The following is a 24,783-nucleotide window of genomic DNA, read 5'->3' as shown; positions in this document are numbered from 1 at the left end:
GCGTATATTGCACAGTGTCCCTCCGTTGCAAACCTCATTTCTTTCTGTCCTATTATGCTGCAATGCGTTAAAAGGGCACTACTTGTTTCCCTTTAGCTCTCAGGAACAAGTCTTTTTTTCTTTTGTGGAGTTTTTTGTTTCTCCATATTGTATATTGTTCCTTCCGTATCCGGTTTCATGAGCGCTTCATTCGTTCCAAAACTATTTTTGTAATGACACATCTCTTTCTTACAGCGCGTGCACAAATTAATTGTCACTGGTTTAGGGGTTATGTTGGCTTTAATATGCGACCATGTTACCCCAGCCATCTAGTTTCGTTAAACACCCTAATAGGAGACATATCATATATTCCAGGCTGCATTTGGATTAAATAAATTACACCATCCTCCACTTTTGACATTCAGGAGCGCCGTGCATATACATTTTTGTTGTTTAAGAACCGACAAGATACATGTTAAGGACCATAGAGAGCTAAAGTAGCCAAATGGTTAAAATAACAATTAACCACGGTGGCCACAAAAAAACATTTTAAGGGGTGAAACGATATTCGAATGTATCGATATAAGTAAAACCAAATTGAATATAACAAGCAAACGAACTCGATCCGGCTCAATAATTGGGTATTGAACAGGCAGGTCTAAAATTGAGCTTTGATTGTTTCGCTTGAAGGAATCTTTTAAGGCACGATACAATCTGGCCGTGAAAGTGACCTTATATCTTGATTTACATTATTTAATTTGAAAAAAAAAAAGTTTGGTTGCTGGCATAAACGTTGCGTACCTCCTACGCTTGTGAAGTAGCATTTGCCTTAAGGATTCCGTTTCCTAAGTGACCTTTTGCACGCGCTTTCATCGATCTAAAAAGTATTAAAACTGTTATTTTTAGACAACCTAATCCACCACAATAAAGCCTGTAGACGTTTGAGGTAAACGCATTAGGAGATTATATAGACTGGGGGAAGAAACTGGTCATAATTCTCAGTGCTTCGAATAAATGTATCTATACGTGTAAATTCTATTTACTTTACCTGTGAAATGTAATTCTGTATATTATAATGCAAAGTTAAATTAATCGTCACCTTTTTGGTTTAGGTCAACAATCGATATTCTTCTATGTCCAATCCGAAATTGAAAGTCAAATTATGTTCTGTAAAAATTATGTCGGTGAGTATAGACCTTTCCAATAAACGCCGTCTGCGAGCTGCCATTTTTTTTTTCTGGGCTGTGGAACGCCTTCTGAGCACGCGCAATAGCTCCCTTTGCGAAATATCTTACGCTGTGCCTGTGTCCACAGCCCAGTGACTCGCCATTTTTCGCCCGGGTGATAAGCGATGGAAAGGTGTATAAGAACAGCTTTCTCGATCAAACTGTACGTGTCAGGAATAATTAGCTCATTCTATGCATTAAAATTACCGAAAATTGCGACACCTGATGTAGTGGTTGTCTCTTTTACAATTATCAGAAAAGTGTATAGTATGCAGAGCCACTGATGAACAATGGGAGCGTGCCAGCACTCCAATGCAGAAACCAGCGTACGCGCCGACTCGCACGAGCCGGCGCGAAGATTGTCTGGTAAAAGAGAGCGTGTTGTCAATATGAATACTTTAAATAGAAAAACTTTTAAACATGAAGCACGTGCACGAACACAGTCATACTCACTCATTCGGCAACGACCGAATGTTTATTTCCGGGCACAAAATTTTCGCGCGTTGGCCAGGATACATTTCCAAAACGGGGTACGGTCGAATGGAAGGGATCATATTCGGCAGGACAGATAAAAGAATTATCTGCCCTCCCGATTTTAACTCCTTCCCTTCTACCCTTGCCCGTGTTATCTCGATCCTGGTCAACGTGCGGATGTTTCGTGCCCTGAAATAAACGTACGTTTTTACTAACTGAAAGGTGCGGTTGTTCGTAAACTATCCTTTTTGCTTTGATTATTTCTATTTAAGGTAAAATATCGTTTTTACCTAAGCTTTGGACGGACGCAATTTCATTCTCTTGTACATCGAACACCCCAGTGAAGAATTGGTGACCCGGGCGTCCGATCATCGTGAGCGAAAGTAACTCAGGCAACATCTTCCAACGACGACGGTACCTTGTCCGCCATCCAGCTCTACTTTCCGTCCTCCTTGGCAAAAAGTCCTGGGGCCGGGTTCTTCCAACTGGAAGCCCAATTTCACGTACGGCGAATCACAACCCATGTCTCCTACTGCTATCTCGTTGTTTCCGTCCTTCCCTCAGAAATGGCTAATAAACTGGACGAAGTCCTGGTTACGCCTTCTCCTGACGACTTCTACGACTACAAAAAAGTTGAAAATGCTCGCCAGAAAAACAGTCAGAAGCATCTGGGGTGCCAAACCACCATGAACACCAAGAAGCTGGGCGACCGTGGACCCTCTCAATGATTCATGCGAACTGTTCCTCCGGCGCTTGCCCCAAGTGATTGGCATGGCACTTGCCCCAGCAACGAACCTGCCCATAGATCGCCTTCCTAAGGTGGTGGACCGCGTCATTGCGCATTCTACGCCAAGCCTGTCAAGCGTCACTAATAACTCCCATCAGTGTCCCACTATGCGAGCCCTAGGAACCGACATAGATGCCCTGAAAACTGCCATCTAGGCAGTCAACACAACGGGTAGCAGCTCGTGGCGTACACCAAAAAATATTTTCATCTTAACGTCAAAACCCATGTCGCCATCGCAGCTTATCTCGAGGACGCAGCTCACCGTGACAACGAGCGTTTCCTGTTGGTGCTACCAGGCATTCCGCAACAACGCACGCAAGTGCCAACAGCATGCGACCGGCAGAAAAAAGATGCGGTCCGTCACTATAGGTGGTCTGTGACGTCGGATCAAAAGCAAGCCGTTTCTTGTTTATTCGCATCTTTCACGACCTATAGGGGGCGCACTGGTGCCTATCGAAATGGCCGTCATCTGGATGATCGTCATAGAACAACAGTACGAGGGTTCGGTCTGCGACGCGTAAGTAATTCTAGTTTCGCTGTATACGAGCAGTCTTAGAGCCTCACTCTATTTTTTCACTTCGGGAAGGTGCAGGCTAACCCCTTCATTCTGAAGCCTTTCACCCAGGAGCTAGGGAGCTCAATTCTCACACCGCGGTACCACCATCACTGAAAGTTGCGAATAACGGATCGCGTTTCCCGTCAACGCCTACTCGTCCACACAGGAGCGGAAACGTCCGTTATTTCACCTACATCAGCTGAAAGACGACGCCCATACACGGTTGCGTCGCTGCATATGGGTCACGGTGTAAGATAATACTATTCAGGGGAGGACAGCGCGCTCCTCGCGCAGTGCAGATAAAGTTCGCTTTTCGCTCTCTCTCTTTCTTTCTCTCACTATGGTTTCAAGCGGCGCCAGCAGATGATTTGTCGACACGTGGGCACGGCAAAGACGGCTCGTGCCGTCTCATGCTCCACACGCGCAGAGCTCCAGCGAGGTTGTCGCTCGGGCACAAAGACCACGGTGTACCGGGATGTCATGGCAACGAGATCATTTTTTTCGCTCTCACACAATATCGCCGTTTGGCCGCCGGCGACACTGCCAGCCCCGGGCACGGTGGCCGCGGAATAATGCAGCCTTTCGGATGCCCGTTGAACGAACACTATCTTATTCCTTGCGCCGCGCGTTCAGCCCCGCCGTGTCCTCACCTAAAGAGTGTATCTTGCACCGTGATATGGGTCAAATACTGCAACATGGTGGACGTTCTCAGACATAGGATTACGCAGGACATTTCGGTGGGTCTTCGTCACTGCTGACGCAACCCGGCCCCGCTCGGCTCAGGCTTCCTATAGCAAAGTGGTTAGTTGGGCAAGTTGGTAATGATTGAACTTGGTTAAAACTGCGCACAAATAGAAAGGCACAGTTAAGAGGGAAGAGGGAAGAGACAAGCGCAAACTCACAACTCCATGTATTGAAGGAAGAAAAAAGAACATTCCGCGGCATCAGCTCGAGCCAAGGCCACACTCGTACGGGGACACCCGAGCACGCGTAGGACACACACCATCATCAACCACACTCAAACGATTGTAGAAATGCGATTTCCTTGCCAGTTAAAGCCACAGAAGGATGGCTGACACAACGCTCGCCTAGGAGGAGGTACCCGTTAAACAATAGTACATTCGTTTTTCGGAACTATTTACACTCGTACCCGCCTCGTACATAAAATGCAGGGTTGTAATAATGAACATTAAAAGTAAATTTATGTGCTAGGATTATTTAATTGCAATCAGTTTCGAATGATGTATATTTAATGACCTCAGATATTTTTAGGAGATATTACGACGAATGCTAACAGGAATGGCCTCGCAAATAATGTACATAATATATTTGTGGTAAGATGCGTCTAGAGCGAGATTTGCTGTTTCTTTTGATTTTTGTCCTTAGCGGTTTTAGAAATTTATTGGATTGGTAACTGAATATTTCGTAATACCAAGTTCTCTTTTTCGCGTTCATTTTTGGATTTGTATATAAGCTCTCCTAATGCACCTTTTGAGACAAAGCAAAGAACGCTGAGTAATAATAGTGTGTGAGATATAAAGTTTGTATGATTCCCTTTTCAAGAAGAGCTTACCAACACTGATCGGTTTTTAAGACAAAATCCTAGTTTGGCTATCAGATCTCGTACTCAGCCGAGTACAATGTATATACCAGAAAGCCACCCCATCACAACCAAAATATGTTTTATAGGGAATTTCACAAGTCAATGTTCTTGGCCCTACACTTTTTGCTGTTCATCGATGATCTCGTTTCACATATGAGCTCAACTCCTGTGCTATAAGCAGACCACCTCACGCTTGTTCAACCAATTAAGTTGATAAAGACTATGACGACCTCCAGAAAGATCTAGAAACAAAATACATATCTGGACAACCGCAAAGAAACAACCCTTTAATGCCCAGAAATCCAAATCGCTATCTAGGAAGACGCCCCGATACCCACTTCCCTTCTCAGGGATCGACGACGAAGTTACCTAGCGAAATGACTATAAGTGCGCAGGCGAGCTTGTGGTATACCTAATCATGTCGATTAACAAATGAGACTGTGGTGCAGAAAAAGAACAAAACAACTTTTAGTAAAAGGAACAAGCACAGAAGGTAACGAATCAACCTCAGCTAAAGGTTTTATTTCTCAAAAATTGTATATGCACCTACAAAGCCACTGTGAACCACCTTCTACGCAGAGATCTCGTATGCTGAAAGCATTTTCAAATGTAAAGTGCATAGACATTCACAAAAAACCAAACGGTCCAACCCACAAAATCATCATTTTCAACCACCTTTTATGGAAAGATCTCCTATATTTAAACCATTTTCAAAAACAAATAATACACATACACTTGCAAGAGACCACGCGGTCAATTCCAAAATATAATGTTGTTACCACCAAGGACGAAGGCAGAGGGTTCCGGAAATTACATCTGGGTGACCCCAGGAACACGGCGACTAGTGCGCTTTGTTTGCCAACCCGGGCGGAGCTTATTAAATATTAACACCGCTCCCAACATCATTCTCTTCCTCAAAAATAAAGGAAACTCGAAGGTGTTGTTCACAATCTGATGAACTTTTTGACGTGACTTCCCAGTTGCACCGAGGCTGGGCTTATGCAGTTTACGGTAGACTTTATCCTTCTTCTTTCTTTCACGACTGTCTCGATATCATTCTGCTCTTTCTGTATAACTTCCGTCTCTGACCAGTATGGAGAACAATTGTTGCATTCCGGAATTTGCTTTGCGATTTCTGAGTTTGGTGCATTTGGGCTTACATTGCTCTTATAGTCTAACAACCGGTCGTTAACACATCTCCAGGTTTGTCCCACGTACTTGATCCTGCATGCCAGCGGTCTCTCATGCAACACACTCTTTACGCAAGGAACTGAAGGCTCCCGATGTGTCTTCTGGTAGCATCCTTGGTTTGACTGAATGGCACCAAGCTACTCTTTTTAGAAATACGAGAATACTAGGTGTACAGAAAGCTAAGTTAACCCGCCAAATTTCGCGGGGAAAATGAGGTCAATGACCTGGTGTCACGTCTCAACGTACAAATTCATTTTCTCCGCTAGATTTAACAGGAAAATTAACGTGACGTGACCTCAACAGCAATTCAATTCCCCGCTAAATTTAGCGCTAAAAATGACGTCACATGACTTGGTGTCACGAAACCTACGAACACATTCAGTTTCTCCGCTAGGTCGAGCGGTAAAATGATGTCACATGACCTTAAGAGCAATTCAATCCCCCTTAAATTTAGCAGGGAAATTGACGTCAATGACCTCAACTCGATATAATTTTCCTTGCCAAGTTTAGCGGGGAAAATGACGTCACATGACGGTGTCACGTCATCTATGAGAGAATTCAGTTTCTCTGCTAGATTTAGCGGGAAAATTGACCACCTATGCAGGAGGAAGAGGGGAGAGGATTAGGAGTAATAAATGAGGAGGAGCAGAGAAAAGGAGGAGGAGGGGAGGAGGAGGAGGAGGAGAGGAGCGTGATGTGAGGAGGAGGTGGAGGATGGGAGGAAGGAAGAGGGGGAGTAGAGGACAGGATGAGGAGGGTAGAGGGGGCGGATGGAAGGAGGAGGAGCAGGGAAGAGGAGGAGAAGGGGGAGAATGAGGATGGGAGGGGGAAGAGGGGCAGTAGAGGATAGAAGGACGAGGGGAGAGGGGGAGCGTGGAAAGAGGAGGACGAGTATGAGAGAGGAGGGGAGCAGGAGGAGGGGAAGAAAAGGAGGTGAGGAGGAGAGGGTACGGAGGAGTATGAGGGGAATACTCTCTCCTCCGTACCCTCCCTCCTCCTCCTCAAGAGCTGCGCTCTAATTTCGCATTACAGATATTGTTGTCTCGAACGTTCTTAGTGCTTATCGCGAGGGTGTTTTTTCTGAGCTACTTTTCGCGCCAGAGGCAGCGGGGCAATTACGCCGACTTAGTATTCGCAGTGGACGTTTTGTATTATGGAGGTCGAATTACCGTGCAGCACGACAGCGTCGTAGGTCCTGTACACGTTTTCCCTTGATCGGCCAAACGTATGTCATAGTCGTCCATCAGTTGGATAACGAGCTCCAGTAGCAGGGCGAACAAGAGTTTCTGAAGCGATTGACGACACGGTTTCTTGCTGTCACGAAGGTTGAGTAAGCCTGCACGGTAGTATGCCTTGATGTCTTAGACCCTGTAGTGTACCACTGAGACGATACCAATAAATTTTTCTTGAGATGAAGTTCGCTGGGACGTCAAAGAGTGAAACACCGCCTTGTGGCGTCTGCAAAAAAAAAAAAACTTCGTATATGATTCGATTTGATGTAATTTAATCCGAAATTAAGATTTTTTTTTGTTGTTTCAACGTAAAAAGTTAAAAATCCTGCAAAGCAAAACTAACACAGCGCGTAAATTTAAATATATATTTCGATTTATAAAACGTCCGACGCTTTAAAGAAAGTGTGTAGCGAATAATTATTAAAGAATATGAAAGATGTTCACGAATCCCTGTAATGCGAAATTAGAGTGCAGCTCTAGAGGTACGTATATTGATTTCGCGATATACCGTGCCAAACAATATGAGAAACATATAGTATATAAATATATATATGTAAGAATAGAGGCCACACTCCTCGCAAACTGGTTCTGCACCCTCCTCCTCTTCCGTGTCTTCTTCCTCCTCCGTACCCTCCCCCTCTTTTGTACCCTTTCCTCCTCCTCCGTACTCCTCTCCTCCTCCTTTTCCCCTCCTCTCAAAGCGTGATGCAGATTCTATTTCGGCGTGGTGTTTTTCAAATGACCTACTCTTAAATGAGTCAAAGACGAAAGTTATGTCGTTTTCAAAGGAAGCGTGAAATTCTGAGATTCCCCTATGTGTTAGATTCCACCAATATTACTCGCTTTGAGGTCATCCGTGATCTAGGCGTTTTTATCGATCCTGCAATTAATTTCAATCATCACGTGACTACAATTACGAATGCTTCCTTTAGAGCACTGGGAGCCATTACACGAGTGACACACGGTTTTTCTAATCCACTTTGTATTTTACCATTATAATGCAATTAAATGCAAAGGTGCAAGCGAGCTGGACAGTAATGATGAAAATAATCCCTGGAGAAGGGGAACAAGAGGGACAAAGGACAAACACAAATCGTTTGTTTGTTTTTTTCACTGGTGCGTAGTCATGTTGAATAGCTAGGCCTCAGTTGTTTGGAACTGTACTGGATTAACAAATTCAGGTGTAATTGAGAGTGTTCAAAGTAGATATCAATATCTAATTTTAGTTAATTACCTTAAAAAATAACGGTAATTTACTCGCAAAAATTTCCACCGTAAGCCTATCGCGGATTGCTAAAATTAAAAATATCTTCAGAATTATAGGCGAAAATAAATGCAATTATCCTTAAATATATTTTTCAAATCGCCCGAAAATGCTCAATATCACGCCGGCATTGCCGGTTCAGGAACGACATCTGCGGAAAAACGGTTTGTGTACCATCAGGTTGATGGAGCCTAGCTGCATTTTCCATCCTTCCACCTCGCCTTTTGTTAAGCATTGGCGCGACCTAACAGATGTTCCGCCGAAATCGGGACTGTCAAAATGGTACCGGCACGAGTGTCTCGATACGGCGACAGTATCGGCAGTGTCAGAATAGTACTGACATGACTTCCCCATCCGACGCGAATATCGGCAAGTACCATGTGCTGCATGGGCCTTGTCGTTTCCATATTTACGCAAATAAGTGTATACACTTTCAAATCTCTGACTTATGCATTTTGCACTTTTTCGAATAAATAAAATTATGGGCCCTCCTCACGACACCACGGTTGGGGCACATTTCTTATAACACAAGATGAGCAAACCTATACATGGACATTTGGGAGTTTTTTTTTCTTGCTCCTAAACATTTGATTAAGAGAAGCATTAACGGGTCGCATTAACTGACGATTTTTTTATATTTTTATGCTCTCACCTAATTTTCATAGCAGAGATGTTTCATATGTATAAATTGTATTGCATTTTATGATATCGTACTTACCTTTCAAATACTATTTGATAGCAAAAGTTGCGATATTTATGCACTTAAAGAAACATTGAATTCCACAATAGATTCTCAAATGCCGTGTCTTACAAAGAGAAAAAGAAAACTATCCCCGAAAAATAAAACGATTAAGCAAAATGTACGACGCGAGACTTGTTTTGAATTAGGAAACTGGCTTCTATTTTAGAACCAACTACTCGAAATACAAGCATCTTTCGAGATCGGTGTCAATTAAATGATGCGTCGTGACGTAAATGTTTGAAAAAAGTTAGGCCGTGGAAAGTTCATGTTTTTCAGTTCGTGTTATATCCCGGCACTTAAGTATGTTTTGGGGAGTTCCGTTTGCTTTCAAACATATGCACCCGTATTCATCAGGTGCGAGTAGCGCTTGTTTAACCAGCGACTAGTGACGTCGTTGACTAACAAGATCACGTGGCGAGCGATAGTCGCCGCTAAGTGAGCGCTTGGTATTCACCAGTCGTGTTTATGGCCTAGTCGCCCCGAGCGACTAAGAAGTCGACCAACAAATCTTAGTCATGGGGTAGGGCTAATTTAGCCGGTGTCTAGCGGGTGACTAGCGGCTCAGCGCCATGGCCGACTCGTATCACCGCTGACCGCCAGCGCTAACAAAGCACTTACTCTGTCTCGAAACGCTGGGGGACACATGTAGAAAGAATTGGAGGAGCGAATATTGTGTAAATATCCATGTTCAACCGCCAGAGAAACCGCTAAAACGATCTCAGCGGGGCGCTGGACGGCGAGAAAAAACGCATTTACAGGCGCTTCCATATTTGTTTATGTCGATGGCAACGCGGCTTCCGTATTCCTTCCTTGTGTTTCTGTAATTATTTTTTTGTAAAACTTTGTCTCGGGCAGTTAGTCTCTCATTGTAACTTTTTTCTTCCTGATAAACGTTTAAATATTAGTTTTTATACGATAAAATACCCCTTTACGCAGCGGCGTTTAAGTACGCCTGCGCGTGACCTATCTCTTTATGTCACTTCCGCTGCTTAGTTCAGATTAGATAGTCACCCGCTAGCTTTGCGCTTGTGAATACCGCAGAACTAGTCGATCCTTAGTCGCTGATCTTTTCTCTCAGTTTGCTACTACATAGTCGCGATACTAATTTTAAAACAGCGCCAGTTAGTCACGACTGGTGAATACGGCTGATGGACTGAACTCGTACAGGGGCACATATCCTCCTTTTTCTTAAACTCGTGGCTAAAATTTCGCTGATAGCAAATTATGGGAACCAAATGTATATCAAAATGTATTGATAAACACACAAATATTTCTGGTATTGGTGGTTTACTGCTAATTACGTCCTTAAAATTTTCCGCGTATGTGGATAGCCCCGGAACCGAACGCCGGCGCAAGGGGCGCGTTTTTTGACAAGTGCTGTGCTAGTCCAAGGCGTACCGGTCAAACTACATGGTGAATTTTTGACTCCGCAATCACAATCCAGCTTGATAAATTTTTTCCATCTGTTGTAGTGACAAATTTGGCTTCGAGCCGCTCGTAAAATAATACTATTTTTGTAATGGGGTGGCGGCGTCACGTTTGAGGAGCACTGCACAATAGCGACGTTTGTTCCTGGTAATAAGATAATTTCCTAATATGCTTTGTCTAAACTCCTTTTTAAATCTGCTACTTGATTTATTTCAGAACTTAAGCCACGACTTCGCCAAAAGGGGCGTTGTGTTTTTTTAAATTCTTTTTATGAAAGCATTATTTAAAATTTATGACATGGCTCATAAACGTCCTAATTAATACGCACATAAAAAAAAAGCTTCCGATTTTTTTAGCTTTTTAAATGTGCGTTCTGGTTTAATCTTTATTTTACGTTCCAGAACGGCCTAAAGACGAAGTTGCATGAATTAATAGAGCATGATGGCATCTCCTATCTCGACGCCAGAGCTACACTTTTCAACCTTAGAAAGGAGGTAAAAAAGACATCATACGATTCGTACGATGCTGTCCTTATGTCAACAAAGTAAGTGGGTTCGTCAGTATCTTTAGATTTGTTCTAAGGTTTACGAGTTTACCATACAATTGTTCATTGCAACTGCATTTTGCTCAGTTTCGAAATGGTCAGCCAAATTTCCAGTTCCATGTTCAAATTCACGTTCCTTACAATGTTCAGGGTAAGCTGTTTCTTAAAGCTGCCTAAAAAGACAAAAGAAACGTTCGAACTCTATATCATTAGAACTAAGCAAGGTATCGCAGCTTTCAAAAAGAAAAAAAGAGCGCATGTGAGCCCCTGCGGCACCGCGCCCGTGGAGAGATAGTGCAACCAGCCTCTGCTGCATCGCGCGATGACAGCGCAGCAGAGGTTGGTTGCACTATCTCTCCACGGGGCGCGGGGCCGCCGGGACCCAGATGCACTCCGATAGCAAACCGAAACTTAAAAATCCGTCGATTTTGTGCGGTTTTTCAGAAAGCCGTAAAATGCTTCGCGTGCCTTCTATCGTTCTGCAATTTCTTGATTTAGTGTTTTTCGATGATGCTGAGGAATTTTCTAATCAAAACCATGCCATTAAACACAATATTAAAAAAGTTAATTACGCAAAAATAATTAACTTAATTATCTCTGACTTTAATAATTTTCCTAAATGGGCCCCTGGCCCAGGATCAAAACGCCACAAGCCTTTTTTAGTTGCGATGAGTAGTTTTCGCAGGAACGATATGGCCTCGTTCTCTGGAACACCCTATATGTATATAAGCTTGGCGGTGGTAGGGTTTGAGGCGGGCGATGTGGACGATATCAGTAGATTTTGTGCGGTTGTCTCGTGGCGGAAGTACCGCAGTTACTTCGTTGTTCGTAGGGGACAGCTGGCGAGAAATACGGAAAGGGCCTCGGAATTGTTTTTGGAGCTTTTCGCATTTTCCGGGCTGGCGGTACGGTGTCCAAACAAGAACCTCTGCACCGATATTGTATGGAACTGGAGGGTGGTGCCCGGCGTGACGAATGATTTGTTGTTGTTGTGATGCAAGCGTGCGAATACGTGAGAGCTTTCTGACTTCTTCAGCATGGTAGAGAACGTCTTGGGCGTAATTATCGAGAGAAGAATCTTCTATATATGGCAACAATATGTCAATGGTAGATAACGGCTCGCGAGCATATAGGAGATAATACGGGGAGTAACCAGTAGTGGCTTGACGGCTGGTGTTTTAAGCGTATCTAACGTAGGGCAAAATAAAATCCCAGTTGTCCTGATCGTCAGTAATATACATGGACGTCATATCGGCTAGAGTATGATTAAATTTTTCTGCCAAGCCATTCGTTTGGGGATGGTAGGCGGTCGTGATGTGATGAATTGTGTTTGCAAGGCGGCAAACCTCATGGAAAAGGCTTGCAACAAAAGGCGTTTCTCTGTCTGTGATGATGGACTGGGGGGCGCCGTGTCGGAGAAGGATGGAATGAAGAAAGAAATCGGCAGCATGAAGTGCCATGGCGGTCGGGAGCGCTTTGGTTTCGGCGTAGCGCGTGAAGTAGTCGATAGCTACGATGATCCATCGGTTTTGGGCTTGTGACTGGGGGAAGGGCCCCAGAATGTCAATTGCAATGCGCTCGAATAGGTGGTTCGGGGAGAAAGGTTCGAAGAGGCCCAGGAGGTGCTGTTGTGGGTCTTTTATTGGTCTGGCATGAATGGCATGCTCGAACATAGTTATTTATGGTACGGTGCATGCCAGTCCAGAAGAATCTAGAGCGTATTCTGAAATACGTTTTAGCAAAGCCGAGGTGACCGGCTGTGGGGTCGTCGTGATTCGCTTGAATAATTTGTTTCTGTAAATGTCGCGGAACCACAAGAAGCCATTGTCGTCCTTGGGGCTCGTAGTTGCGTCTATAAAGGACATTATTCTGAATAATAAAGAGACGGGCGCGTCGTTTAGTGCGTTGAGTGCAGGATGTTGCGACGCCTTGTAAGTAATGAATCAGCGGTTTCAAGGAATCGTCAGACAGTTGTGCTGAAGCCATATCGATGTTATTGAGAGTTGCTGTAGCATGTGAGGTTTATGTCTGGAGAGAAATGGTTGTATCGCCAGCAAGAGGATATCGAGATAATCCGTCAGCGTCGAGGTGTCGTTTCCCTGATTTGGAGACGACAGTGAAAAGGTAGTCTTGAAGCTTTAAGGATCAACGCCCTAGACGTCCCGAGGGGTCCTTGAGGCTAGCCAACCAGCAAAGCGCGTGGTGATCAGTCACGATACGAAATGGGGATCCATACAAATAGGGACGAAACTTGGAGATAGCCCAGATGACGGCTAAGCATTCTTTTTGAGTAGTCGAAAAGTTGCGTTCGCCTTTGTTCAGTGTTCGGCTAGCATAGGCAAGGACACGTTGCTGGCCATTGTGGCTTTGAGCGAGAACGGCGCCTATACCGTGGCCACTAGCATCGGTGCGTATCTCGGTGTCGGCACCTTCGACGAAGTGGCCCAAGACTGGAGCCGACGTTAATGCTGTCCTGAGTGTTTCAAATGATGTTTCCTGGTGTGGGCCCCATTCAAAAGATGCGTCTCTGCGTAGCAGTTGATTAAGCGGCTCAGCGATATGAGAAAATCCGGAAATAAATTTTCTGAAGTACGTGCATAAGCCCAGAAATGTTCTCGTCCTTGACATTTTGTGGGACCGGGAAGTTGGACACAGCTCGTGTTTTGACTGGGTCTGGGCCTATTCCAACTGCGCTGACCAGGTGACCGAGCACTTTGACTCTCTTGGCGGCAAAAATACATTTTTTTAGTTCAATTGTAACCCAGCGGCACGAATGCAGTCAAGGACCGTGCGAAGACAAGATAGGTGGTCGTCGAAGTTTGAAGAAAAGACAACAATATTGTCCAGGTAACAAAGGCAGATGTTCCAAGAGAGGCCACGAAGGAGAACGTCCATCATGCGCTCGAATGTCGCAGGCGCACTACAGAGCCCGAAAGGCATAACCTTGAAGTGGTAAATGCCTTCAGGTGTTATAAATGCTGTTTTAGGTTTATCAGCCGAAGTAACTGGAACTTGCCGATAGCCACTTCGGAGGTCCATGGATGAAAAGTACGACGAGCCTTGTAGCGTGTCAGGCGTATCATCTATCCGGGGAAGTGGGTATACGTCTTTTCGAGACACTTTGTTAAGGCGGCGATAGTCGACACAGAAGCGCCAGGTACCATACTTCTTTTTTACGAGAACGACGGGCGACGACGAGGGACTGGAGGAAGGCTCGATCACACTTTTGTCCAGCATGTCAGTGATGTGATTTTGTATCAATCTTCGTACTGCAGCGGATGTTCGGTATGGTCTGCTCCTGAGGGGCGGGGAGTCAACGGTGTCGATATGATGCGCCAGAAGTGTGGTACGGGTTAATACCTGGTCAGTGAAATCAAAGACACTGCTATAAGATGCAAGAAGAGTGCGCAATTTGAGACGTTCGGCTTGGACGACGGTTGAGGCGATCAACCTCTCCAGTTTTTCGGTGACGTTATTTTCCTCAATTGGTCTGGTATGAGCGGCAGTCGTGGAAAGTGCACCCAAGCTATGTTCAATATGCACTTGGAGGGGGAGGATTTGAGAATGGGTTGAAGTGTTGTTTATCCATATGTGACACTTTTCGTCTGCAATGGTGGCCAGAGAATAAGGAATCACAATTCCTCTTTTCTCTAGAGCGGTGTGAAGAGGTTCGATGAGAGCGACAGTACTTGCGACTGGGTTGGCGACGACGAGAGTTGCCACGACTGCCGACTGGGGCAGTAGGAGTAAATCATGTTCAATGTGAAGAGCGGCTAGTGGTGCTTCAAAATGTTCATTACCGTCCTCTGAAGGGCTGAGGTGAATTTCACGATTCGCACAATCAATGAAGGCGGCTGTTGAAGATAAGAAATCCCATCCAAGGATGACGTCCGCGATGCAACTTGTGAGTACAGTGAGCAGGATAACATATCGACTGCGGCCTACCTTCACTGACGGGGAACAGTATCCGAGCGGCTGGACCAATTCACCGTTACCCATACGTAACAGGTGTCCACTGGAGGGGGGCGTAAGTACTTTGCGCAAGTGTCGTCGGAGGAGTTCAGGAATACACGATTTGGCTGGGCCAGTGTCTATAAGAGCATGAAATGTTGCCGTCCGATTTCCACAGTTATATTAGCCGGTCCTACAAACGGGAGATTTGCCACAAATTGTGCAGGTGCAGCCTGACCTCCATTGTCGATGCAGGCTGCGGTGTTCAGTTTGACTGGTGGGAGGTGGAAGCCACTGCGTTGTCGTTGAAGGGCGAAATGGAACGGCGACGAGCAGGAAAAGGCGAGGGTGAACGACGACGACGGGCTTCAGCTGGCGCGACAGGGCTTGGAGAGCGGCGGTCGTAAGGGGCCCGTCTGGCGTTAATGCTGGAGGGAGGGAGACCGTAGGGTGTTGCGAAAGGCCGGGAAGCAAGGTTATCACTGCGGTAAATATTGTAGGAGTAACTGTTGTCTTCGTTGTTACCCTGGTATTGATTCCGAGTTGGGGAGCGATTAGTCTCTCCCATGCGGCGTCGGCAATACCGGACAATATGGCCAGGAGTTTGACAGTAAAAGCATACTGGCCGGATATCGTCGGTTCTCCAAATATCCGCTCGGCGACGCGTCTGTTGGGTCTGCCAGGGTGTTGCAGTGGGTGGGGCTGTAAATGCTTGGTAGACGCGGAACGGTGTGGGGAGAGGTGCTGTTGGTACATAGACAGATGGAGTTTTGCCCAGGGGCTCTAGGACAGCACGGAGTTCGTCGCGGACAGTGGACGCGATGTCATGAGTTTGACCGGGTGGTTGCAAAACGGGCGGCGTTGTGCGCTGCTGGCCCAGAAAGAAACGCAGCTCTTCACGGATGATGGTCGTATCAAGCTCGACAGACTGGTGTCGGTGTGTACTCCTGAAGATACCTCAGGGAGGCGCTGAAAAGGTCTTTTAAGGATTCGCGCGTTGTCTAATTCCTCGTACTTTCGACATTCTGACACGAGATTGGCCACTGTATTTGGAGATCTCGGGGTGACGATGGAAAAAAAGTTCGTGTGATAGGCCCTTGAAGAGGTGACGGATCTTGTCATTTTCACTTATCTGGGGATCCACTCGGTGGCAGAGTCGGAGAACATCCTCAATGTAGGCTGTGGATGACTCGGTTGTCGATTGGTACCGGTGCAGCGATTGGTCTTGTATGCTTTGTTTGCGATGGTCCGGCTGGCCAAAAGCGTCAGCAAAAGATGTCTTGAATCTGTCCCAGGAATTTATTACCTCTTCGTGGTTATCGTACCATCGAAGGGCTGTATCCTTTAGAAAAATACGACATTGGCCAACTTAAAGGAATCGTCCCATTCGTTGTGCTGGCTCACCCGTTCGTAGCTTTTAAGCCAGTCTTCGACGTCTGATTCGGCGTTTCCAGTGAATAACTCAGGGTCCCGCTGGCGGTGTTTGATGGTTACGGTGGGTGCACGGGGCCGGCTTCCGTTGCCCTCGTCGTCAGGCTTGTTGGGTTGTCGGGTGGTACGACCTCTGCAGTGCGCCAGGTCTTGGCGGGAAGTGCGAGAGGTAGGGTGTCGCTGAGGACCTCCACCAACCTGGAAGACTGTTGGTGAATCGATGGGGTTTATACAATGAGCGAGGAGTAATTACAGTGGTGTCGCCAATATAATGGTTCGAGCAACGGCCGAGCAAAGCATGAGCTTCTAGCGCTGCACGAGATCTGCGGGCACCGGTCGAAATCCAGCTTCTTTCGTCCTAATAATATATATATATTGTGGAGACGAGAAAACGAACACCAGTTCTCGCGGTGTTCAAGCTCCGACTGTCCCCGCGTGCCCGCTCGCCCCCCGGTCATCGGTCCTCTTTATTCTCGTCTTTTTCCGTTCCCCACACATTCCACCCCTTCGGGGGAAGGGAGCATTTGGTCAGACGGTAGCGATGGCCGCCTGCAGGAAGCGGTCGCCTTCCTTGAAGAGGAAGTGGTCGTCGATGAGCTGCTGTTGCGTCTTCTTGCCCATGCCAGCCAGTGGGTAGTAGGTGGCCTACAGCACGCCCTCCAGCATACGCAGAGTCGAGCTCACTTTCTCCTCCAACTCGCTGTATTGGGCCTCCGTCAGGCACGGGTTGAAAGGGTAGCCCTGAAACGAGCGTCCGCGGCGCACGCAGGTTAAAATGACGAACTGGTCGTGGGGGGTCCACGTTGACCGAGGTGCTGAGGTCTCTGACGTGCGTGAGCGGGTGCTTGTCGGTCGCCTTGAAGCCGCCGTGGTAGTCCTCGATCACCGGGTTGAACAGGCCGGCGAATAGCGTGTACGACTCGGCATCCGGGGCGCACAAGCCAACGTCGCTGTCGAGGCTCTCCACGCCGGACTGTATGATGTCGACCAAGGAGGCTCCCATGGCGGTTTTGCGAGTCTTGAGCTTTTCGAAGATGAACGGAGGACCGTACGATGGTACTGGGACTCCGAACGGTATCTGACGTGCGGTTCAAAGGACTTTTGAAAGGGCGCGAATCGGAGAGCTTGGGGTGGCGCGACGGCTGGCGGGAAGGACGATGGAAGCAGACTCTGGCTTTTGGCACTCTGAGCTTCGACTGCAAAGTGTTGACTCTCGACGCCTGCGCTGGAACGGGAGACGTTCACTGTGGTCCCGGTGTTCTATACCACGTTCGGAGCTGTTGGCTTGCTGAATGAGGCAGGAGTGAGGGGGCAGGGAGGCGGATTAAAACTCGTCAATGATGACATCTTCGTGTGCGTGTGCTGCCTGGTTAGGCGCCCTAAGCCTCTCGTGGCACGATCTCGACACGACGATGAGCCCCGCCTCGACGTCGGCGGATGTTAGCGGCCGAGTTGCTGCCGATGGGTTGTTCTCTTGTCGTTGGCGACGCTCGGTGTGGAGGGCCCCGTGTAGATGACTCTCCCCCGCTATCATGGGCACGTGGCACAGGGCGCATAACCCGGCACGCTCTTCGTCGGTGTAGGTCGACGGTGTGTCCTCTGCGCACCGCTCATTCAGGGTGCGTCCCTGGAATGGTGCTGGGACGTCGGCCGGCGCGAGTCCTTGTGGGACCTTTGGCTGTTGGTCCCAGCGCAGGCGGGAAGCGAACCCCACGAGGCTGTGATGCTCGCTGATGCACCACGTCGCAGCCTCATGGGTTCGGGGGCGTCGCCGTGGGTGCTGAGGAGGCGGTCGATGGCCGAGACTGCGGCTGCCGGGGAGCGCGACCGATGGTAAGACGACCGCCGCGGGGTTGGGTGGCGTGGCCGTGACCACGGTCGGTCTGGCGTCATGGCTGCAGGTAGTCGAGGTCAGGAAGAGGCACATTTAGACAAGATGGAGACGACGTTACTGAACTCTCAACACTCTTCGCCACGTTCAATAAAAGGTTTCAAGTCATTGATGTTAACAGGTCCGACGCGTGCGCCGGTTATGGGGCACCGTAATCGATATGCGAGGCGTGTGATTCGCGTCTCGACCACGAATGGCCCTTCCCATCGCTTGGCGAGTGAAGCGGAAAATCCTTGGCTGGCGTTACTGAGTCGGTGAGTGCGTCAGAGAGCTAGGTCTCCGACAGAAAATTCGACGTTTCTCCGGCCTCTATTATATTGAGTTCGTTGTCGTGATTGGGCTAGTTCGATATTCCCCCGGGCCATTGTCACTGTATTTCGGATACTATCGCAGAGTCTTTGCGCAAACCTTGAGTGTGATTGGCGCGGGCGAGCATCTGGCGCAAGCTCTATAATGTTTTCCATGGGCACTTTTAGCTCCCGACCAAAATTCAATCGTGCCGGTGTGAATCCCGTGGTTCGGTTTTCTGTGGTATGGGGTAGCAAAGGCCATCTCTGGGTTATAAGAGTCCCAGTCGCGGTGTTCGTTAGTGTACAAAATTAGCATTGCCCGGAGGTTGCGATTTACTCTTTCAGTGATATTGGCCTGGGGGTGATGAGTGGAAGTACAATTCTGTTGGATACCGAGAATCTCACAGCAATTTTCAAATACAGTGCTGGTGTAGTAGGTGACCTGGTCTGTTAAAAGGACAACAGAATACTTAAACCGGGAAAATGTTTCTGGAAGTTTGTCCTATATCTTCTTGGACGTAAGTTGACGCAGGGGATAAAGGTCGACCTACTTGGAGAAGTGGTCGGTGACCACAAGGAGGTACCTGTTGCCTTGTGGGCTGCGTGGAAACGGGCTCATGATATCACAGGCAACAACTTCCCAAAGACGATGACTCTGAACCATAGAGTTATTATAATGTACTCTAGAGGTTCAAGTGGCGCTAGTGTGCTGCTGCAAATTGAAGCAGACAGCAACCAGTCGGAAAATGACTTCCGGTAATGCATTTCTATGGGAAAAAGCGAGTACATTTTCTCTCCGCGCTCGAATATAAGAGCAAATATCACGAATAATTCATACGTACTAGGAAGCTTGGAACATTTCTCAGTCAGGCCGACGAAATAATTGGTCAGGTACGACGTTTTTCTTTCAAATTCATCGGATTAAAAACGGTGCTAAAACGGCTCCGTACGTGTATTTATGTGCACTGTCGGACACTGTTAGCGCGAACACGGCATCGGCGCTTTCCACCATGGGGATATATGTGTCAAACGAACGAAGGACATGTGGAAAACCAAGAGAGACGGCAAGAACTACGCAGTAACATTGAATATGTAACTCCTTGTGCATGCAGGCGATCAAAATAAATTGAAAGCCACCTAGTATAGTCCGATTTGCAATAAATAAGTACTGCTTAATTTTTTCTGCTCATGAATATGTGCGAAGATGCATGTTCTGGGTTCAAATCATCAACCGCACGCTCCAAATCTTTGCAAATAGGGAGAAGTCAGAGAACTGGGGCCCGATAAGAACTGCCCGACATAGGAAATAATAAAAAGGCACACCTTTCGTAGTCCACGTACTTTATTTCTTACATTCGAATGTTTTTTAACCATCGTAAAGATGCACGACGGAGTCATTTTCATAGAGTGACAGGACGGGCATATTAGCAATATATAAGCGCCACCGCAATGCTAGCGAACCTTGAACACACTCTACATTCTTTTCGATCGTTAGTTTGCTTAGAATCGTCGCTTGTTTTTACATACCTGCCATGAAACATAGGTTTGGGCCTGAAATATAGCGAAGCTTAACACCTTTCAGTGGTAGAGAAAAATGCTTTAATTAAAGCAATTACACTTTTACAATATTAATAAGTGTACATACTATCCGGTACAACCGAAATAATAAAAGCCATTCGTGTTATTTTCCGGCGAAGAGGCAAATTTCACGCGCGTTTTCCCATAGGGATGCACAGGAGCACCGCAAAAGTAGACTGGTTGCTGTCTGCTTCAATTTGCCTCCCGGAAGTCGCATAGACACTAGCGCCAGTTGAACCTCTAGCGTACATTATAATAACTCTATGCTCTGAATCGACTGCATGAAACCCAGGGGCTTCCCGCACCGGGGTTTTGCTGTCTGGCATTTAGGACAGCTGCGGGCATAACGCAAGACATCGCGGTTCAATCGAGGCCAGGTTGCAATGCGGCAGAGCTTTTGGTATTTTTTTTTCCATTACTGTGACCTGCCAGGACACTGTCATGAAAGTAACTTATAAAAGTACATCGTAATATTTTCGGCACGACTACGCGAAATGGCGACGTGGTAGGGTCACCCTCATCTGCTTGAGGTACGTATCGAAGTAAAAGGCCATCGTTACTCTGAACGTAGGTGTCTGTGTGTGCATCAGTCATGTCCTGTCCCCTGGAACTGGGTTGATTTAACCGCGTAGATATGTGCTGGCACAGATCGTCTGCTCGCTGGGCTCTGAGCAGCTGTTCCCGGGTCACGGCTACACCCCAGGAAAGTTCCTCGTTAGTAACGGCGACCAACTCCGTCACTTCTTCCTTTTCCTGGGATGGAAGGGGGGCGCGAGACAAGGCGTCCAGCGCAATGTTGGATCTGCCAGGCCGGTACTCAATGGAAAAAGTTTATCTCTGTAACGTGAGAGCCCATCGAGCTAGACGTCCTGCTGGGTTTTTAAATTTTTTGAGCCAGGTCGACGCTTGGTGGTCCGTCTGAATTGTAAAGGTGGCTCCGTCAAGGTACATATCGAACTTCTTTAGGGCAAATATTATTGCTAGACACTCTTTTTCGGTGACGGTATAGTTACGCTCCGCTGCCGACAGTGTGTGGCTCGCAAATGCAACGGGTCGTAAGGCCCCATTATGTTCCTGCAGAAGCACTGCTTCTAGTCCGTACTCACTGGCGTCGGTTTGTAGCACAAATGTGGCATTGAGATCGGGAAGTCTGAGGGACGCTGTATCGGCAATGGCGACTTCCAGCGTTCTAAATGCTTCCTCGTGAGCTGCAGTCCAATTCTATGGGACATCCCGGCGTAGCAGCTCATGAAGAGGTCGGGCAAAATCGGAACAGTTTGATATAAATTGGCGGTAGAATCCCACCATGCCGAGATATCGCTGTAGACTCTTTTTGTCGTGAGGAGTGGGAAATTCTATCATTGCTTTCAACTTCTCCTCCTGTGGATGGAGGAATCTATGTTCCACCACGAATCCAAGAAGCGCTACCCTACGTGACGTCAGCTGTACCTTCTTTGGGTTAATCGTTAGTCCTGCATCATTCATCCGCTGCAAAATAACCTGCAAATGGTTAATGTGGTCGTCCAAGGTCTTTGAAAACACCACTACGTCGTCCACGTGAGCCATTGCACAGTTAAACTTAGTATCCCCCAAGACGGTGTCCATGAGCCTCTGGAAGCTTGCGGGAGAACTAGACAGGCCAAAGGGAAGTTGATCGAATTCAAATAGGCCCCTCTGGCAAATGAAGGCCGTCTTAAGAGTGTCAGCCTTGGCGACAGGAATCTGGAAAAACCCTCTACTAGAGCCAAGAGTGGTGAAAATGCTTGCCGATCCCAGTGCATACATTACGGACGAGATCGATGGGAAAGGGTATGCATCCCTTCTCGTTATGGCGTTAAGAGGTCGATAGTCCACGCATAAACGCGCTGTTCCATCTTTCTTGGGCGCCAGGACAATAGGAAATGCCCACGGACTGTTTGAGGGGCGTACCGTTTTGGTCTCGATCATTTCTTCTAACGCGCGGTCAAGCAGCTTTCTTTTATGAACACTCAAGGGGCGCGCGTTGAATCGAATTGGTCGGGCATCCCCGGTATCGATTTGATGTTCTAGTATATTAGTCTTCCCGGGAATCTCAGTGAACATGTGAGCAAACGGCTTCAGCACTTTCGCAAGACGTTCGCGCTGAATATCTGTCCCAGAGATTGAACTCAAGGGTACATGTATATTTTGTCCTACGTCGGTAATCAGCGAAACGTCTGCATTTTGTTCAGAACGGCGTGCTTCGCCTCGTGGGAGACGCACTGGTATTGTCTGAGGTCTCACTGGAAAATTTAAAGGGGTTGAGTTCCAGCCATACCGGTATTCTCTCATTGCGAGGTCGAGGATGATGCCGTCTCTGGTTATAAAATCCCTCCCAAGAATTTTATTTATTTATTTCATTTATTTCAAAATACTGCGACCTCGATGAGGTCATCGCAGGAGTGGAGAGAAAACATACATATACATTCAAAAAGACAATCGATTAAAGATGTACACACCCTACAAACAAAACTTAGAAAACCTTGAAAAATGCAATATCAAAAGATTACAAAAACAATCACATACACTTCAAGTACAGATTCCAGGCACCATACCAGAACACCTACTGTATTTCTAGCACAAACTTATCAAAATCGAGACAACGAATGGATCCATTTATGTTATTCCAGTTTTCTATCGTTCTAGGAAAAAAAGAATATTTAAAACAGTTAAGGTGGGCTCTGTATGGTACAAGATTTAATGGATGGAAGCTTCTAGTGCGTGATTCAGTAACAAAACTAACATATTTTTCTCGATTAAGTGTACAGTTATTATTCACTATTTTATGCAGGAGCTTGAGCCGTTCTACAGCGCGTCTAGAATCAAGAGGCGTAAGTCCTATGTCAGTCATGGCAGATGTAGGAGAAAAATTGCGGTCATATCTATTACAAATAAATCTAGCTGCCTTTGATTGTATTGCGTCAATCTGCTTTATATCACCTTTTAGATAGGGATCCCACACCACACAACCGTACTCTAAGATAGGTCTAATCAAGGTCTTGTACGCCGTTATTTTAACTTCCCTAGTTGAAGATTTTAAAGTTCTCTTGACGTATCCTAGCCTTTGCAGAGCACGAGAACAAATAGAACTGATGTGCTTATCCCATTTGAGACTAGGCGTGAAAAAAATACCCAAATACTTGTATTCGTGAACTTGACGCAGAATTATATTACGAGTACCATAGCTAAAAACAGACGGTTCCTTCTTATTAGTAAATGACATAACTACAGATTTCTCAAAATTAATTTCCATCTGCCACTTTTTACTCCAATTCAAAAACTGTTCAAGAGAGTCATTTAGTAAGGCATGGTCATCTACCGAGTTGATTTCGTTGTACAAAACGCAATCATCTGCATAGAGGCGAATTTTAACTTGAAGACCATTTGCAACGTCATTAATATAAAGTAAAAACAAAAGAGGACCTAAAACTGATCCCTGTGGGACACCGGAACTAACTGAGACATTGCTAGAATGAACATCCCTGTATGAAACAAACTGTGATCTGTTTTTTAGGTAATCTTCGATCCAATTAACTAATGACGTATTATTTAATATCGCTTGTAATTTCTGAAGAAGCTTATGATGTGGTACCTTATCAAAAGCCTTAGAATAATCTACAAAGATGGCATCAAGTTGTACTCTTTTATCTAAAGCTAAAGCTATGTCGTGAGTGAATTCAAGAAGTTGGGTTGAGGTGGAGTAACCACGACGAAAACCATGCTGTTGAGGGCAAAGAATAAAATTAGTCTCGAGGTACTCAGATATCTGTTTATAGAGAAGATGTTCCAAAAGTTTGCATGAAGACGATGTGAGCGAAATGGGTCTGTAGTTTGTGACCACCTGTTTGTTGCCTGACTTGAACAAGGGGATAATTTTAGCCGACTTCCATGACTGAGGCACTGTTGCAGTAGAAATAGATTTTTTGAAAATGACAGATAGGTATTTTGAACTCCAAAGTGAATAACGGCGAAGAAAAGAATTTGGAATTCCATCAGGGCCAGGGCTTTTCTTACAGTCAAGTTTCATTAGTAGATTGAGGACACCAGAAACACTAATCTCTAAATCAGATAAAGCTGGGTATATACTTCAAAGAAAAACTCTGAATCATTGCCGTTGTCACGACTGAATACAGATTTAAAATAATCATTGAAACAGTTCGCTATCTTTGTCGGCTCACTTACAGATTCACCTTCAATAGTAAAACTCTGTGATACACTACATCTTGGAATAATAGATCTCCAAAATTTGGCAGGATTTGATTTCATAAATTCAGACAAAGTTACATTAAAATATTTGGTTTTAGCTGTTAACATCTTTTCTTTCAAGGTTGTTTTCAGATATTCAAACGAGGTATGAACAACTGATTCTGTGTTATCTTTCGTTGAACGACGTCTCCTCTTCGTTTGCCGCATCAACTGCAGCACCTCTCTCGTAATCCAGGGGTGCGCAGGGTTCTTTTTCTTTCTAGTAACAGGTACAAATTTGTTGATGCATTTTTCTATAAGGGAGTTGAAATATCTAAGCAACGTATTGACATCAGCGTCTAGACTTATGGCACAAAAATCATCAAAATAAAAACTAAGTTCATCTATAATTG

General features: G+C 46.1%; 1 protein-coding gene across 1 annotated transcript in view; it reads left to right on the top strand.

Moving 5' to 3' along the window:
- The window catches only part of LOC115321139, a 153,704-nt gene that overhangs the window by 28,450 nt on the left and 100,471 nt on the right, over positions 1 to 24,783 (top strand). The window contains exons 7-8 of the mRNA XM_040218599.1: positions 1,092 to 1,163; positions 10,884 to 11,026. Of these exons, the coding sequence (XP_040074533.1) occupies positions 1,092 to 1,163; positions 10,884 to 11,026 (215 nt within the window). The remainder of the gene's footprint in view (positions 1 to 1,091; positions 1,164 to 10,883; positions 11,027 to 24,783) is intronic.

This window comes from Ixodes scapularis, unplaced genomic scaffold (genome assembly GCF_016920785.2).
Source record: "Ixodes scapularis isolate PalLabHiFi unplaced genomic scaffold, ASM1692078v2 PGA_scaffold4__175_contigs__length_147842914, whole genome shotgun sequence".
Lineage (NCBI taxonomy): Eukaryota > Metazoa > Arthropoda > Arachnida > Ixodida > Ixodidae > Ixodes > Ixodes scapularis.
The sequence above is the reverse complement of the archived record's forward strand: the minus strand, read 5'-3'. Positions and strand labels throughout refer to the sequence as shown.